Source organism: Amblyomma mixtum, chromosome 10 (genome assembly GCF_055824585.1).
Source record: "Amblyomma mixtum isolate Tamu chromosome 10, ASM5582458v1, whole genome shotgun sequence".
In the NCBI taxonomy this organism is placed as follows: domain Eukaryota; kingdom Metazoa; phylum Arthropoda; class Arachnida; order Ixodida; family Ixodidae; genus Amblyomma; species Amblyomma mixtum.
In genome coordinates, this window is record NC_143021.1 from 178118272 (window position 1) to 178134501 (window position 16230).

Sequence of the window (16230 nt, forward strand, 5' to 3'; positions counted from 1 at the left end):
TCAATTATGATTACATATTTGGAATCAGAAGAGAAAAACATATCTATGTGTGCAAAATTTCATGAGATTCTAGCCATAAATAAAAAAAGGTCGTTTTAAGACCCTCGTCCCCCCTTGAAAGAAGCTTTACTGTCTGACATGCTGATATCAGGTGGGGGCCAGAATGTATACTGTTCCAATGGACACTTTATGACATTTGTTTTATGACGCACTTTGCTGCAGTTCAAGACAGTGATTGATAAAGGAGCTGTGAATGAGCGTCAGGTTCTCATGTTTGTTGCGAAAGTTGATTTCGCGAGTCCAGTGGTGAGTGCAAAATCATTTTATTGAACTGTAAGTTCCTTCAAATGGAAAAAAAGATTAAAGCTGATTGAAAGTCAGAAAATTTTCATAATCAATGTACAGTGGAATCTCATTATTTCAAACTCACTTGTCTCGAACCACCAGTTTATTTGAAGCAAAGCTTTATTCCTGTCATTATTGGTTGCATTGAAAAGGCTCCCCTTAATTTGAACTTCTCCTAATTCGAACATATTTTGGGTCCAAAAATAATGCTTAAAGCTATGTGGGTGGGAAGCATGGCTTCATATGCATTTTACTTTATAAGTGTTGTTCATTGTTAGAACGGTCCTCTCTCACTATTTGCTCTCATCTGCTATTGTTTCCATTAAATGTGTACAAGTTTTTTTTTCCTCATTCTGTCTTTCCGTCTCTCTTCCCGTCCTCTCTTTCTCTCTCTTTCATCCTCTCTCATTCTCTCTTTCCGTCGAAATGTCCCAAGAAAACAGTGAATGGCGAAGAAGTGAAAAGGAATTAAGGGCACTGAAAATGTGTTTGGTTCGTTAAGCCCACTGGTCTGTTAACATAGCAGAGTAGATGTTAATGAAAGGAAGACACAACAGGGTATAGTAGAGAATCAAGTGGAGAAGTTGGAGTAAGGAGCTTTTCGACCAAGGTATTGTGGCTGCACCTGACAGAGGGCAGAACTAATTGGAAACAAATAGGAGAGACCTTTGCCCTGCAGTCGACTTAACTGGGCTGACGACGAAGCTAATAAAAATGGGTTCAGATATCCTGAATGGAATGATGTGTGAACTACATCATCTTCATCATTTCGGCCAAACATTGCTTTTTTTATGATAGTAAGCGCGCAGATTTCAATGCAAGATCACATGCACTCTGCCGGGTATATTGCAGGCGCAGTGCCACATCAGACCGGAAATGTGGTCAATGATTAGCTAGGAACTCTGACAAGTCAAACAGTGAGATGAAAACATTGTAGAACCAATACTGCTAAAAGTGGAGGTTCACTGCATCACAAGGACAAAAATTTAAAGGAAGAAAAAAAAAATGTTTCTGTTCCCCAACGCATGCATGCATCTCTGTAAAGACCTGCAGAGGCTGGGTACATGATGCAGTGAGGTGAGTGTTCTGTGAAAAACCAGGGAGTTGTGTTTCGTTGCGTAAGATGGCCGTAACTCTGAAGTTTCTTTACATTTTCAACAATTTTTTTTCCCTGGATTTTGTGGATCGTGTAGCTGCGACATCATGATAAAATTTTTGATGGAGTGTACGTTGAGGCCCCTTAAATGATAGGAGTTACTTTTGCTTCGCTGTCTTGCGTTGCCCAGTTCCCCTGCAAGCTTCTGGCCATCTCGCTACACTACGGCTTCCTGTGTGTCTTCGCTTGGCTTTCGTTGGATGCGGTGCACCTGTATCGCATGCTGACCGAGATGAAGGATGTCAACCACGGACACATGCGCTTCTACTACTCCCTCGGCTATGGGGCACCCGCCGTGGTTGTTGGACTGGCCGTGGGAGTGCGGGCCGACCACTACGCTACCCACAACTTGTGAGTTGTCTTGTACTGAATAAGGATGTACGAAGTGGAAACAGCACCATGTAGCTGGGCACAACTTCGTAGTGAATGTTTTGAACAGCTTGGAGCAAGCGGCCTGGGGGTGCCACCTGGTGGCATACTTGTGCATCAGCTGCTTCCAGTGCTTGCACATCCATCTTCCTTAGGTAAAATTGCTTGGCTATTCACCTGTAGCAACGAAGAATTTTGAAGCGAAAACTTCACTAAGGGACCTCGGGCTTTCTTCGCAGCGCTTGCGGTTTTCACCTTCAAGCAATTTAGAGGTCAAACCACAGTGGAGCCATGGTGTGTTGCTATGGTGCTACACCAAGGTGGCCCATAAGGTCATAGGTCAAGGTCATGCGTCAAGGTCAAGTGCAGTCATGGTGTGTTGCTATGGTGCTACACCAAGGTGGCCCATAAGGTCAGGTCAGGGTCAAGTCAAGGTCAAGCAAAAAAATTGCTGATGGTTTATCTGTAAGCGAAAGCTTCCTCCCCCTGGTTACGCTAAGAGTGCTGCTTGTGGTTGAAGCAATGACAAGACTCATAGTTTGGCTTAGAGGAATAAAGCTTTCGCTTACACACCAGGTTTAACTAAAGATAAACCATCAGCAATTTTTTTGTTTGATACATTCTTGCTCTATAGCCTGTTTTATCTGACAGAATAGATGCTGTCTCGCTTGGATGCAGCTACAAAAACATCAATTCGACCCTGACGTTTTTCAGAACTGAAAAGTTCTGTGCTGTCGGCTTAAAACTGACAGTACCCGACCAGCCAAAATGGAATGAAACGTAGGCGTGGCCTGCTAAGTGCCTAAGGAATGCAGGATGGTTGTGGCATGTTCTGAAAGTGAGCTCCCTGGATGTTCAAGCACAACTTAATCCACCGCATCCTAGGTTCCTGAAGTTGGCAGCCAGAACTAATAGAGGTACCATCTGGATCTTGCACCAGATTTTCTCCCATGTATCCGTCAGCACTCTAGGCGTGCTATTTGAACGCAAGCCTTAGTCTTCACAAGAAGCACACAGCCCTTTGTGGTATAGTATTTTCACCTGTCAAACGGCTGCACTGGCTTCAGGAAGTTCTCACTCAAAATGGTTGTTGCTCGGTGCGAGGGGATAACATTTCCCCATTACTTATATCCTGTCCCCTGCCTCTTAGTCCTGCAGTATTGCCATACCTTTTGACTCCTTAATTATAAAATTTCATCTTGAAATGTCTTTGCATGGCACTCGTTCAAAACAAACTAATACCTGTGCTACACGGGTACTTTCGAATGACATCTGAGTCGAATGGCATTCGAGACTTGGAATGGCATTCGAACTCGACGGACTCCCGCGGTGCTACACGGCACTTTCCAAACGCATTCGAAATTCTCGGCTCGTTTTCAGTGTACAACGACAACGACGGTCACACTAGTCCGACAACGGCACTATCACGGTGAACAGCATCATGTGATTATAGTGAACTATCCAGTTCACTTTAATATTGTAGTGGGGCAAGTTTTTTGGCTAAACGACACCGACGAATCCGATCGGCGGACGGTCAGCCTTCATATGCCCTCGGGAGTTAGGCGGCTGAGCGAAAACACGCTGATGAGGGGACAGTGCGAATACATGCGCGCTTATACATTATCCGTATTGGAAATAAGCGAAACGAACGGCTATATTTCACATGTGCACACTTGGACACTCGATAGCGATAACCACTTGCCAAAGTAATTTCAGTCGACGACGACTCCGTTCCCTTCAGCGACGACTAGGCCTAGCGAGTCCGCAGGGTTGGATCGGTGATTGCGGTGGTTGTGAAGAATGAATTCACAAGTTTTAGCGAATGCAAATGGTCAACGAGTGTAGTTTTGATAACAGTGACATGAAATCAACCATTGCTTACATCGCAGGACGCGCATACGATGACCGGGAAGCGGCGGTGTGACACGAGCTGCCGAGCAGTGCTTTACGGCCAGCAGCAGTCGTCGCCGTCGCTAGCTTGTAACTAACAAGTTAGGCCATTTCAGTTAACGCGAACGGTCACCAAACATACTTCTGGATAAAGTAGTTTCAAATAAAGTAGTGGGCATGTTGGAGGAAGCCGGGAAAATTAGCGAGAAGCGCCGATCATCCGATGTCAACAACCCGGCTGTCAAGTGTTTCTCAGGCGAGCGATCGTGTCGGCGCTTCCCACAGATTGTCGCACTGCGTAAACAAGCACGCGTACAACCGGTACAGAAGAGAAGAGATTATTTAATAGAACTAAAGCGCATATTTCGTTTTTTGTCTTGCAAACGAGCACAAGCTGTTCATACGAAGCGATGTAAACCAATGTAAACAGCAGTATGACTGCAGTCGTCCTCATCGGCGCACTCCTGGGGAAATTTCATGCACACGCGGTAAATGTTCATTGGTGTACTATTATCTGCAAGCACTCACCTAGACGGAACACGAACTATTTGCTAAACAAACAGCAGAAAAAAGCGAGTAGCTGGTATCGAAATGAACAGCCACAGAGCCGAAAGCAGTCGCGCAGCGGTGGGCGGGGCGAAGCGACGGCGGCGGCGACGGCTATTGGTTGGTTCGGGCTGTGTTCGCGTTTCGAAGGCATTCCAAAATCTGGAATGTCTCCGCGGAGCTCCTTCGACTCGAATGTCATCTGAACCGAATGCCGTTGAAAAACTTCGTGTAGCAGCGTTAGTTCGGCAGTCGAGTCGAATGACATTCGGTTGGAAGACATTCGAAACGCCCGTGTAGCAGGGGTATAAGATAAGGAGAAAAAAAAAGAGAGAGTAATTTTTTATGACATACTGTGCAATCATCATTGAAATGAAAGAACACTGCTTTGCTTATATAACCAACGTTTGCTTTACAAAAATTACATCTTCGGGTGCTACTATTTGACATGAAAATGATCACTTTTGTGCCGGCATCCATCTAGTAAATAGTGAAAATGAAATTCCCTTTTTAGTTTTTAGTTGTAATTAGCAGCTGCTTTGAACTTCAGAATATGGCTTGAAACTGTCCCTCTTAGTAATCATGCTTTATTTTGAGGCTGATTTCTCTTTGCCATTACATGTCGTTGGGCTTCAGGAATGATCTACCCTTAATAATCCAAGTCTATGTTTTACCTGAACAGCTTTTATGCCATGCAGCTGTTTATGTGGATTTGCATATTGCATCAGGATTATTTAAGCTGAGCTTTCAGCATTTCACCAGTTTTTATCACAACAGGTGTTCTGGTTATGTTGGCTCACAGTACTTCGCTAATAGAATTGAGTGTTCCATGAAACAAGACATGGTTTGTTTGCACTTTTAAGTCGTTACGTACAGTATTAGTCTAGTGGGCATATAAAACAGAAACGGAAACTTGAAATGCAAGCAATAGGGCAGGGCACAGAGTTTTATTCTGTTTAATGGAACATACTTCAGTCAGTGCTTTGAATTATTTTCCTTTATCAGTTTGTAGGTGAAGCTATAGTTTGTGTGAAGTGATCAATGAAACATGAAATTCAGTTTTGTGTCCTCTTTTGCAGCTGCTGGCTTTCGATGTACGAGAACATTGTGTGGAGCATGGTGGGACCCATCTGCGTCATGGTCTTGGTAAGCCAAATGGAAATTTCCTAAAAAGCTTTCCCCACCAGGCATCACGTTTCAGGCTTTCCGAGTTGACATCGAAGCGGTGGTTAGCAGTGGTCTCTAATTCATTCGTGTGTTCGTGCAGGCAACTCTTGTGATCTTCTCCATGTCGATCCGGGCTAGTGTCCAGATCAAGGACACTGTCATGGACTTCGGAAACTTGAGGTCAGTGGTCTCTGAATCATCAGTGTAGACTTTGTAGTAGCAAGCAAGTCTCTGAAAGTGAAGCGAAGAAAAGTAAAAACAAAATGCTTTTCAGCTGTTCTTTCTTTTTTATTTAAATGCGTTTTAGGAGATGCTCATGCTCTCAGGAGCACGGGATACTCATCACTGCATTGCATTTACTGGAGCATCTGTTAACGCTTCTGATTTCTTCCTTCATTTGTGCAGAGTAGTTGTCTGCAGCAGTATGTTTTGCCCTTTCATTTGTTTGTTTGTTTGTTTGTTTGTTTGTTTGCACCTCACAGGCCCCGAAGAGCATTGTTTGAGGGGGGCATATCAAAAAAAAAGAGTATGGAGAAATAATAAACGCAATAACGGTACAGCGGATGCGGTACAAGGCAAATACACGAAAGGAACACAAAGGTGATACAAAACGGAGTTAAAATAACATTAAACATGAAGATAATAAAAGAAGAGCAAAACATGAATACAGTAAAAGCTCGTTAATTCGACACTGACGGGACCGCGAAAAATTGTCGAATTATCCGAATGTCGAATTATCGAATGAACAGCAAAAAAACAATGTTTGCCGCAACCTTTATTTGGCAAAGAAATCTGTTATCGTTGCCTGCTTTTTCGAGCGAATTTGAGCGACTACGATAGCTCTAACAGCTGCCAGGTGCTGCGCGGCACACGCACCGTCAGGGATTTTTTCACATTAGTCCTCCCGCACGGACAAGGCTTCTGCGGCTTCTTTCACCGTGCACTTCGGCATTTGGGGCAACTGCTCACAATCGTCACCTTCTGACTAATCGTCGTTGTCAGCGCCTGTCACTTATATTATTGCATCCTCAGTCAGCTGACAGGACACAAAGGCGAGGCGCGTGCCTGTGCGCTACCCACACGAAAGCAGCGCGGGGAGTAGGTGAAGCGAGCGCGGCTTCTGCCGCTTATCTGTTCTTTCAGCCAGCGTCCGCTTCGCGGTTGCTGCTGCCACGCGCGTCTTATCTTTTCTCTTTATCTTTCCTCTGATCTTCTAACTCTCCTCTATCTGCACTAGGCAGCGGTGGTTGCTCGGCTGAGCCAGTAGGCAGGCCCGTGCAATTTCCTTTCACCCTTCTCTCAGTCGCAACAAAACAGCAACAGCAAGCAGCCCAATAAACACGCTGACAAGGCGCGCAATTACCAAAAAAGGCGCCGCCTTATGGTTAAACAACCGCGATCGTAGCAGCAAGAACACGTGGAAACGACGACACACGACACCAACACGACTGCTGCGAAGCACAAAAAAAAAAAAAGATGCCAGCCGCTTCGGCCGCCGCTAACCTCGCTTCCCTCGCCCTCGCTCACGCTGCTGACAGCGATCACCATACAGATGGCCTATCAGGCGTACAGTAGCCCCGCTCGTGGCAGTGTTTTTTCTTTTTTCTCTCGGCACACCGGCTTGGCGGGCTGCGGAGTGAAGTCGAATTAACCGACGCACGGCAAAATTTGGTCGAATTAACGAGAGTTTCGCCCCATAGACTCCTATGTATAATTGTAGGGACCTCGCGTGCGCGTCGAATTATCCGATTTTCCGAATTAACGGGGGTCGAATTAACGAGCTTTCACTGTACCTTTCACAACAATTTGCGTAGAAAACAGTGAGTTATGTAAATTCAAGCATGCCCTTTTCATTTGTCTGATGTGGTCATAAAACTGTCGCAGTAATTCTTGTCACAGTTACATTATAAGCATCCATAGCCTGGTATCCAGATTACGACGTTTCCAGCGTTGTCCTGTGTACTTCTCCTCCTTGTGAATGCGTCCTTTTCGCTGGTTTTCTACATACCATGCACCAACTGGCCCAACAAGCTACGCTTCTTTAATATCTACCAAACGAACCAGGCATGCACTGTTTGGGGTGCACCATTAAACGAAATCTACTGCAAAATGCAGTCTGTCCACGCTTGCAAATAAGCTGGGGGCATATGAACAAATGAGGACTGAGGTTACCAGGGACTGAGGTATCAGTCTTTGTGTATGCCATCGCTGCTCCGAGAGCTAGTATAATGTTGGTGAAATAGCAAGTGCCCCCCTCCCCTCAAAGTGACCTTTTCGTTCTGGCAGGGTCCTGCTTTGGGTGAGCGTGCTTCTCCTGCCTCTCGTTGGAAGCTGCTGGACACTCGCCTTGCTTTCGGTCAGCGACGAGCCGCCAGCACTGCGGCTCGCTTTTCCGACCGTCTCTCTCGTGACCGGCGTCTACATCTTCCTCGGCTACTGCATTCTGAACCGAAGGGTATGTTCACACCTCTTTCCGCAACACATTTTTGGTGCCTGGCTAGCACACAGTGCATTCTACGCATGTTAAATTTCAGCTCCGAAAAAATTAGAAAGTAGCAGTCAGGATTTCCAAAAACTTAACTGGACTACTGGAACAAATTTTACCCAATTGGCTCTAATTGGTTTTCAGTTGGTTCCGATTGTGTTTGTGGCATGGTAGCTCTAATTTTTCTTTTTGACGGGACTAGCTGCGCATTGCATATCAACAGTATTCGTGGTAATAGTTGAAGTCTTAGTGAAATTATGTGTTGGGGCTTTGGTTGTACGTGATCCATTTCTCTTTTTTTTTGATAGGTTCGTCAGCATCTCTGCTACGTTTGGGCAAGGTTGACGGGCAAGAAGGTTCCTTATGATGAGAGCCTCAGTGGAACGAGAGCATCCATGATATCGGTCAGTGATGCTTCCCTATGCAGCCCCGTTTTTCTGTGCTGAGAATATGCGTGCACGCATCTGACGGCACCGTAAGGTGGACATCCCTTTGCTGGTGCAATGTGTAAAGCTTTTTGCGGGAGGGTGAAATCCACCAAAACCTTATTTCCTATGAACTGTTCTCCTAGACACGACAAATTAGTAGAGCGTAAGCATGCGACATTTTTGTTAAAAAGATTCAAGGCATTTGTTATCCACAGCTTACATGAATAACTGCTAGTGACTAGGAAACCAGGATCTTTTTGTTGGTATTTGAAGTGATGTCATAATTTTGTGTGTCCTGACATCTTTTTTAGCGATCAGCGCTGGCTTACCACAACTCTTCGTTTGACATACTTCACCGCAACGTTGGCATCTCCACGTCGTCGACAACAAGCCGTTCGACAGCGAAGACCTCAAGTAGTCCTTGGAACAGCAATGGAAGAGTTCACCATCGAAGAAGCCACGTGCACAATGGTGAGGCATCTGTAGGTTGTAATCAGTAATTGTCTCTGACCAAGTCAATATAGTTCAGAAAGTGCATAGGTAAAGACAGAATAGGAGCTTGGAATAAGTTTTTAGCAGCTGTGTGTGTAACTAGTGGGGTGTTTGAATCTAAACCTGACGAGCTCTCTAAGACTGTTTTCAGTGCTTTGTTAATGACTAGCAGAAAGGTATTCTGTGGAGAATGTCTCCTTAGCCTTTTGTAATATAGATACTTATTAAGGAAGCAGCTAATTGAATCGCCAATATTAGGAGTTAGTTCAGTATTAATATGACATTCAGAGCTGTAAACACAGAATGCCACTTTGTATAGTATTACTGTTGGATGCATGATAAGGTGCTGTAAGTAAACTCACAGATATTATTTCATACTTTATAAAAGGCTGTACAGGAGGCCTTTCAAGTGTGATCAATTTCTTCAACACACAGTTACAAAAACCAAAAAATATGGAGTGACTTTTCTGTGTCACGGTAAAGCATAGGTAGATGTGCCACCTAATAAGTAAAATGATCTCTCATTAGATCCTGATGCAGGCGAAGTGGTGCGAAAACGCCGAACCACATCGGACTCGGACTCGGAAATGTCCTTGGACCATGCCTCCCTGGACCTCGCTTCGAGCCATTCCTCGGATGAGGAAGAATCTAAGCCATCCTGGAGAGACACTGCTGGCCTCCCCACAGTTCGCGAGGAAGGTGGGACTTGATGTTTGTCACAAAGCACAAACCGCTCTATTACAGTGAAATTTTGTTGTTTCGAACTTCATTAAATCAATTTCTGAGCAATTTGGACTGTGCTTGGTCCAGCCATGCTCTATTGAAGTCTGTATAAAACGTGGCTCACCAATTTGAATGCTAACCAGTTCTACTACCTTTAATTTGAACTAAACTCCTCAATGCCTGGGCGGCCTGGGCGATGCCAGCACTTCAGCGCGTCGCTAGCGTGGGTGCAACATATTCTTATTTCTATGTTACAGATATTCTTGCCTATTATCATATTTTATATATGTATCAAACTATTTTGCTATTCCCTTCGAGTTCAATATATCCAGGCTTGATTGTAGATTTATAGTGTATCCAAAAGCGAGTACAATTTCAGCAGTCGACTTGAACATAGACATTTTCCTTGATGTTATTGATCATTGGTGCGAACATTTCAAGTGAAATAAAAGCATTAAGTGAGGGAACAACTGCTCAGACTCTTTCAACTCTTACTTTCCAGATGCTCCGCTTCCCATCACAACGGTTCCACCTTTGTCAGTCGCTCCAACGATCACCACCGCGACTGACATCATGTCGCCGATGATCTACAGCAGTGGTCCTCTCTGGGACTGTGGACTGCCTCCTCAGCTAGGACAGCAGCAGCAGTCCCTTACTTCACCACCACTGGGGGTGTTGACTTCGCCCCAGAACTACGGCACCAATGCCACCATGGCCGGAATGGCTTCTCCCTACAACCAGTCATCATTGGCGGCACTCTCGTCACCGCAGGGGTTGCTCTCTGCGTCCAATGTCCAGTGGGTCGATGAGGACGGGGAGTTTAGGAACAACCTCGACCAGCCGACCAAGGGCAAGGAAGGCATCTGCCACAAGCCGAACATGCCACCGCTGGCCGCAACATCCGATTCCGAGTGAGTAGCCAAAAGTGCACATTCTTTGGATCACGAGTCACTAGGAGCCTGCCTGTTTGATGTGGTTCTCAGGGAAAGTTTCAATATTCACACCCATATTTACAATGAACTGTGTGCCATCAGGGTAGCCATTCAGGTGAGGTGGTTCATCATTATGAAACTTGTAGCGCTTGAAAGACAGGGATTGATGCTCCTTTTATTGATTGCAAGTGAAGCTGTATGATATGTAGTAACTTGCAGTGTGGTAACCTGATGGTTCATGCTCCCACATTATATAAAAACAGAATGGGGTGGAGCGCATATGGCAGGCTCTCTCAGACCATGAATGGCAGTTTACCAATATCCCTCAAGAGAAAAGTATACGACTGCTGAATCTTACCAGTACTCACCTACGGGGCAGAAATGTGGAGGCTAACAAAGAGGGTTCAGCTTAAGTTAAGGGGGGACGCTACCTTTGAAAACCGAAAAATCGCGAAAAAGTCATTTTTGGAAAAGTATATATTCCGTTTGTATATGTTATAAACTACCTTTTCTGTAATTAGCAATGCCTAATTCATCGTAAAAATATTGAAAATTAGAAATATAACAAGCCACGGCGGCCCCTGAGCCGCGAGCAAGCGCCAAAAATGCCCCAACTTCGCGCACACGCCATTCCTCACACGCTGAACCGAGCGCCGCCATTTTGGTCTTGTTTTGTTCGTGAATTCTTGCGCTTTTCTTTGCTGCTGGCGGCGGCGACGGCGGCAGCGTGCTCGAGGCGTGGCTAGCTTTTGATTGGGGGCCTCGCGGCTGCTTTCGAGTTTCCCGCGTACGAAATCCGAGGCTACGACTGCACCAAGCACGCGCTCCTCGAGAACGCGGGGGAACGGGCAGCTGCTATTGGCTGCTGCGCGCGCTGACGCGATGGTCGCCGCCGGCTGCTCCCTGCGCGTCGTCTGCTCCGGCTGCTCGCTCTCCTTTGTGCGGTGTGTTCGCCTTTCGCCATTTTTGCGATCGCCGTCTTTACAGTCTGTCTCAGTGCCCTTTGAACAGTGTCGTGTAGCTTGTTGATCGTTGCGCGGTCGGTCACGATGCCTACAACAAAATTCAAGACACGACACGCGTTCGGTGCACGGACGCATTCTATGAGGTCCATCCGCATGGCGAAGCGCGCTGCCGACGACTGCATCCACGCGTCCAGCGTTCTAGATATGTACGGGTCGGTCAGCGGCGGAGAAAGATGCCCTGCGCATGGGCAAGGCTGAGGAACAGAATGAAGTGATAACTCAGAGGCAGCAAAAAAAAAAAAGAAAGCACGGAGACAGCTCCAGCTATTCAGCGGGATCGTTTTAGACCTGGAAATGTCACAACTTTTGAGGGTCATTTTCTCTGAATTTTTTATTTTTTTCCTTGTATGGCTGCTCACCCCAGCATATCTCAGAAACCACTCATCGGATTTCTGTGTGGTCTTTTTACCCTATACATAAATAAATTTTGGGGGGCAAGAAAAGCCAATTTATTGAAATATTGTGTTTGGAATTCTTGATAAATAAAATTTGGTTAATTAGTGCATGTCTAAGTAGTAATTAAATTCAGTGATGTGCTAAAATTTTTTACCAAAGAATTTTTGAAGGGCCTTGTTGTTGCCTGAGGTGCCTATTCAGGAATTATCATAAATTAACTTCATAGTGCCAACACATACTGCATATTCTCCTGGCCTGTCCCAAAGAACCCTTGTAAACCACCTCGATATACTCCTGTAACTTCAGAACCAGAGGGCACAACTCTGTGAAACTAAGTAATTCTTCAGGTGTTTATGCTGTGAGCCTACCCTGAAAATTTCATGAAGATATCTCAAGAAACAAAAAAGTTGGTGTTCTCTCAATCTTCTAAAGCCATCTTCTCAGAATCAATATTTTGCCTGGCATGGCTGCTAGGGAAAGCCATATCTTGGGAACCACTTATCAGAATTTCATAGGGTTTCTTTTGCACCATACCTGAAGAAATTTCTGAGGGCAAGACAAGCCCGTTTTTTTAAGATATTGTCTCTGGAATTTGTAATAAACAATTAAAATTTGGTTAATGAAGGTCTAATAAGTAACACTAAATTCAGGGCTGTGCTAAAATTTCTCAGCAAAGAAATTTACAAAAAGGGCCTTGTCTTGCCCTGGGGTACCTATCCAGGAATGACTGTGCTGAATTTCAAAGTGCCAGCACATTTTGCAAATTCTCCAGGCATGTCCCAAGGAACCCATGTAAACTACCCTGATATACTCCTATAACTTGAGAACCAGAGGGCACAGCTCCATGAAACTTGGTAGTTCTTCAAATGTGTGTGCTACAAGCTTACCCTGAAAATTTCATCCAGATATCTCAAGAAATAAAAAAGTTGATGCTCAAGGGTAGCCTCCCCCCTTAAAGACAATGCAGCGAGCTATGGAAAGAAAAATGATAGGTGTAACATTAAGAGATCGGAAGCGGGCGGAGTGGGTGAGGGAAGAAACGCGGGTTAATAACATCCTAGTCGAAATCAAGAGGAAGAAGTGGGCTTGGGCAAAGCATGTAATGCAAAGGCAAGATAACCGTTGGCCCTTAAGGGTAACTGAGTGGATTCTAAAAGCAGGCAAGCATAGCAGGGGCCAGCAGAAAGTCAGATGGGAGGATGAGATTAAGAAGTTTGCGGGGATACGGTGGCTGCAACTGGCAAAGGACAGGGTTCAACGGCGAGACATGGTAGAGGCCCTTGCCCTACAATAGGCGTAGTCAGGCTGCTGCTGCTGATGATGATGACTTACAGTGAATAAAGATCAGTTGAAAATAAGCGCATGTGTTGTCTGCTTCATATCTGTCCGTATCTTTCACGCGCTACAAATTTCGTCATGGATGCCATAGCCTAGCAGAGAAGGTGCAAAGCCATTGTAATTTTGGTTTGGGAAGGGCAAAGAAGCCAGTGTGGAATCTAACTGTTACTGCGGACTCTCAATTACGTGAACTCGTTTAATTCGAACTTCTGGTTTATTCCATCTGATGCTGCTACTGTCGCAGCACAAGTAGAGTTTGAATCTTTAATGGAGACACATTGCAGGCAACAAGAAAATTTGAGTGTCGTTCATGCTTTTTGTTATTTGTTGCTGTTGTTGTATTTGTGCTGTGGCGAGTTTTTTTTTTACTATTCCTTTGCTATAATGGCCCCCAAGTAAGGGTTACAGTATTCATAAATAAATAAGTCATTACATTGCTTTAGTCCCGTCATCAAGCGTATTAGAAATGATGCACCAAATTCCACCCCTGCATATTTTAGACATATTTTCAGTGCCCTTGGTCATAAATTTGAGAACTCCATTCTTTCCAAGTTACAGGCTGTTGGAATAGGGAAGCATGCGGAGACAATGTCCTGCTTGTTGTGAAGGAATTCACAGATAATATCCTCCATGGGAGTTTGAATACCGCTGCCATGAGTGAAGGAGTGGGCGATTTTCTGATATTTGGTTGTACATTAAGCCCATGGTTAGCACATTTGGCCAGCTGCTAAAGTGGCAGTGTGGCCAGCACCTCCAAAGTCGAATGCCTTTCATCCCCAGCAACTAGGAGTTAATCTGTTGCTTTCGCTTTGCTACTCTTGGCTCTTTATAAACTCAAAGCTTGCTTTCTCAGTGCTTAGATTTCAGGTGCGGCGCAAAAGGAAGTTTGCCACTATGTACTATCGGCAGCAAAAGTTTACGAGGCGTGGGCATGAGGAAAAAATTTATTCTGCCGCAGTTGACCAGAGCAAATCGCCTGAAAAGTATGAGGATGTCAAGAAACATGCATGTTCCTTCATCTGGTAATAATACCAGGCGATTCGGTAGCGAGGTAGAGCTGTAATAAATGTTCTTCCGAGAACTCGTGTCCCGCAGACTTTTGCTGCCGATAGTACATGCAAGCAATGGTGTCCCATGCGTTTGTGATAGTGTAACAGTGAGCCTGGTTACAACTTATGCGTGGCACCATGTCACTGTCTGAATACACTGAATACAACTTATGACGATTCCACTGTCTGTGTCCATAAATAAACGGACAATCACGATAGCCAGTAATGCAAAATTTCAGCGCAACTCTCCACAGCTGGCATGTTAAGCTGCTAGCCACCTTCCAGATGACGCTTCGCTCTGCTACTTGGACAGCCGATTACGCCGACAACGCTGACGACTATGATGCAGAAGCCAGGAACGGGCTCCTAAGAGCTGCACTCTAAAACAGCATTCATAAATTGTGGGGCTCAAATGTAGATTTTTATACAGATATACTGAATTCAGACATGTTTTATACCCGTGCCACGTGCTCACAAGAAATGGCAGTAAATGCTTAAGGCCTTAAGTTTGTTAATGCCATTATTTTCGGAGTTGGTGCTACACGTCCACATTTAATGCCATTATCGAAAGTTACGATGACGATAACGCTTGCAAGGCAGTCAAAAGTTTCATCTGAATATAAACATTCCTAATGAGCACAATATATCGGGAATGTTGTTCAAATGTAATGTAAAAACGCTTTTCCAGAAAATGCGGCTGTTCCTGCTTTACAAGTCGAAAAAGCAGCCATAAACTCCGATGTCAGCACCCAAGTCGAGAATACCTGTAAATAAGGCTGGTTAAAATGGTGCTCTTCACATCGAAAATGCGGTATAGAGGCCTCATCTGACTGAAAGTTAAGAATTAACCATTTCCTACTGGTTAGGAAGTTGTTACTAACAAAGCTGCATGCTTTTCTGCGTGTAGAATGGGAGCGAGAGTACGCATTGCACGGGCGAATGAGTTGTGGCGAACTCAGTAGGTCGCGAATGGCAGTAAGGCTAATGCCATTAAATTTATGCGTGTGGCACCACACGAATGCCATTAAAACTTAAGGCAGTAAGCACTTAATGGCATTAAATCTGTCCGTGTGCCACGGGTATTAGAAATGTCACAAGATGAAATTGTATTGAGCGCACAGCAGGAGAATGGGTTCTTCCGAACAATGCATCATTTTATTGGTCATTCTGAACGACGCATGTTTTCAGCTCAATCTTTCACTGCCGTTCTCGTCTTTCTCTTACCTTTCTTTTTTTCTTTTTTCAGGGACAGCAACGAGACGTCCGTCTAGAGAGAGAAGATCTCAGGGCAGCATCTGTCGCATTCGCTTCCCTTCTACAATCGGCGTCAGCCAACTCTGTACATACTATTACAATGCCATCAACAGGAACAAAAAGAGAAATGCATGGCAACGTAGCGATAGAACGAGCGAGGCGGATTGAATCACCGCTTTGCGGCAAGGAAGCGGACAACAAACATTCACATTCCATCCACTTTTAGGGACCAATTGCCTCTTTTTCATGCGATAAACACACACACACATGCACGCACATAAATCCAAGGGCCCTGTATCACTGCCCAGAGAAGCCAATAAAGGCCAAATCATTGCTGTGTGTATACTGCTCGGTCTGCTTACTCCGCCTCCGAGCAAGACAAAAGCATAAATGCTAAAAATGCATCTTGTTCAAACTCAAGTCCGCATAAATGCAGCCTCTCCTATGTAAACAGGAAGGGGCGACGAGTTGAATAGCACTTAATCTCAATTGCAACATTAAAGGTGCAGTGAAGAGGAATCTGAACTCGTCTTTTTGCTGCGGGAACTCGATCCACACGTTCCAAGCATTCTTAGAAACTTCGATTTATTGCCCTGTGTGGCCGATTTCCCTAATTAAATTGAATTAAAAGTCCG

General features: G+C 44.9%; 1 protein-coding gene across 2 annotated transcripts in view; it reads left to right on the forward strand.

Moving 5' to 3' along the window:
- The window catches only part of stan (Protocadherin-like wing polarity protein stan), a 58610-nt gene extending 42670 nt beyond the window's left edge, over window positions 1–15940 (forward strand). Inside the window, exons 25-33 of one of the 2 annotated variants that reach the window (XM_089563143.1) lie at window positions 1632–1852; window positions 5386–5452; window positions 5574–5653; window positions 7760–7928; window positions 8267–8362; window positions 8698–8857; window positions 9407–9577; window positions 10104–10512; window positions 15588–15940. In XM_089563143.1, the coding sequence (XP_089419269.1) occupies window positions 1632–1852; window positions 5386–5452; window positions 5574–5653; window positions 7760–7928; window positions 8267–8362; window positions 8698–8857; window positions 9407–9577; window positions 10104–10512; window positions 15588–15612 (1398 nt within the window). In that variant the 3' untranslated portion in view covers window positions 15613–15940. The remainder of the gene's footprint in view (window positions 1–1631; window positions 1853–5385; window positions 5453–5573; window positions 5654–7759; window positions 7929–8266; window positions 8363–8697; window positions 8858–9406; window positions 9578–10103; window positions 10513–15587) is intronic. The other variant, XM_089563144.1, reaches the window with a different exon arrangement.
- Window positions 15941–16230: the final 290 nt, after the last annotated feature.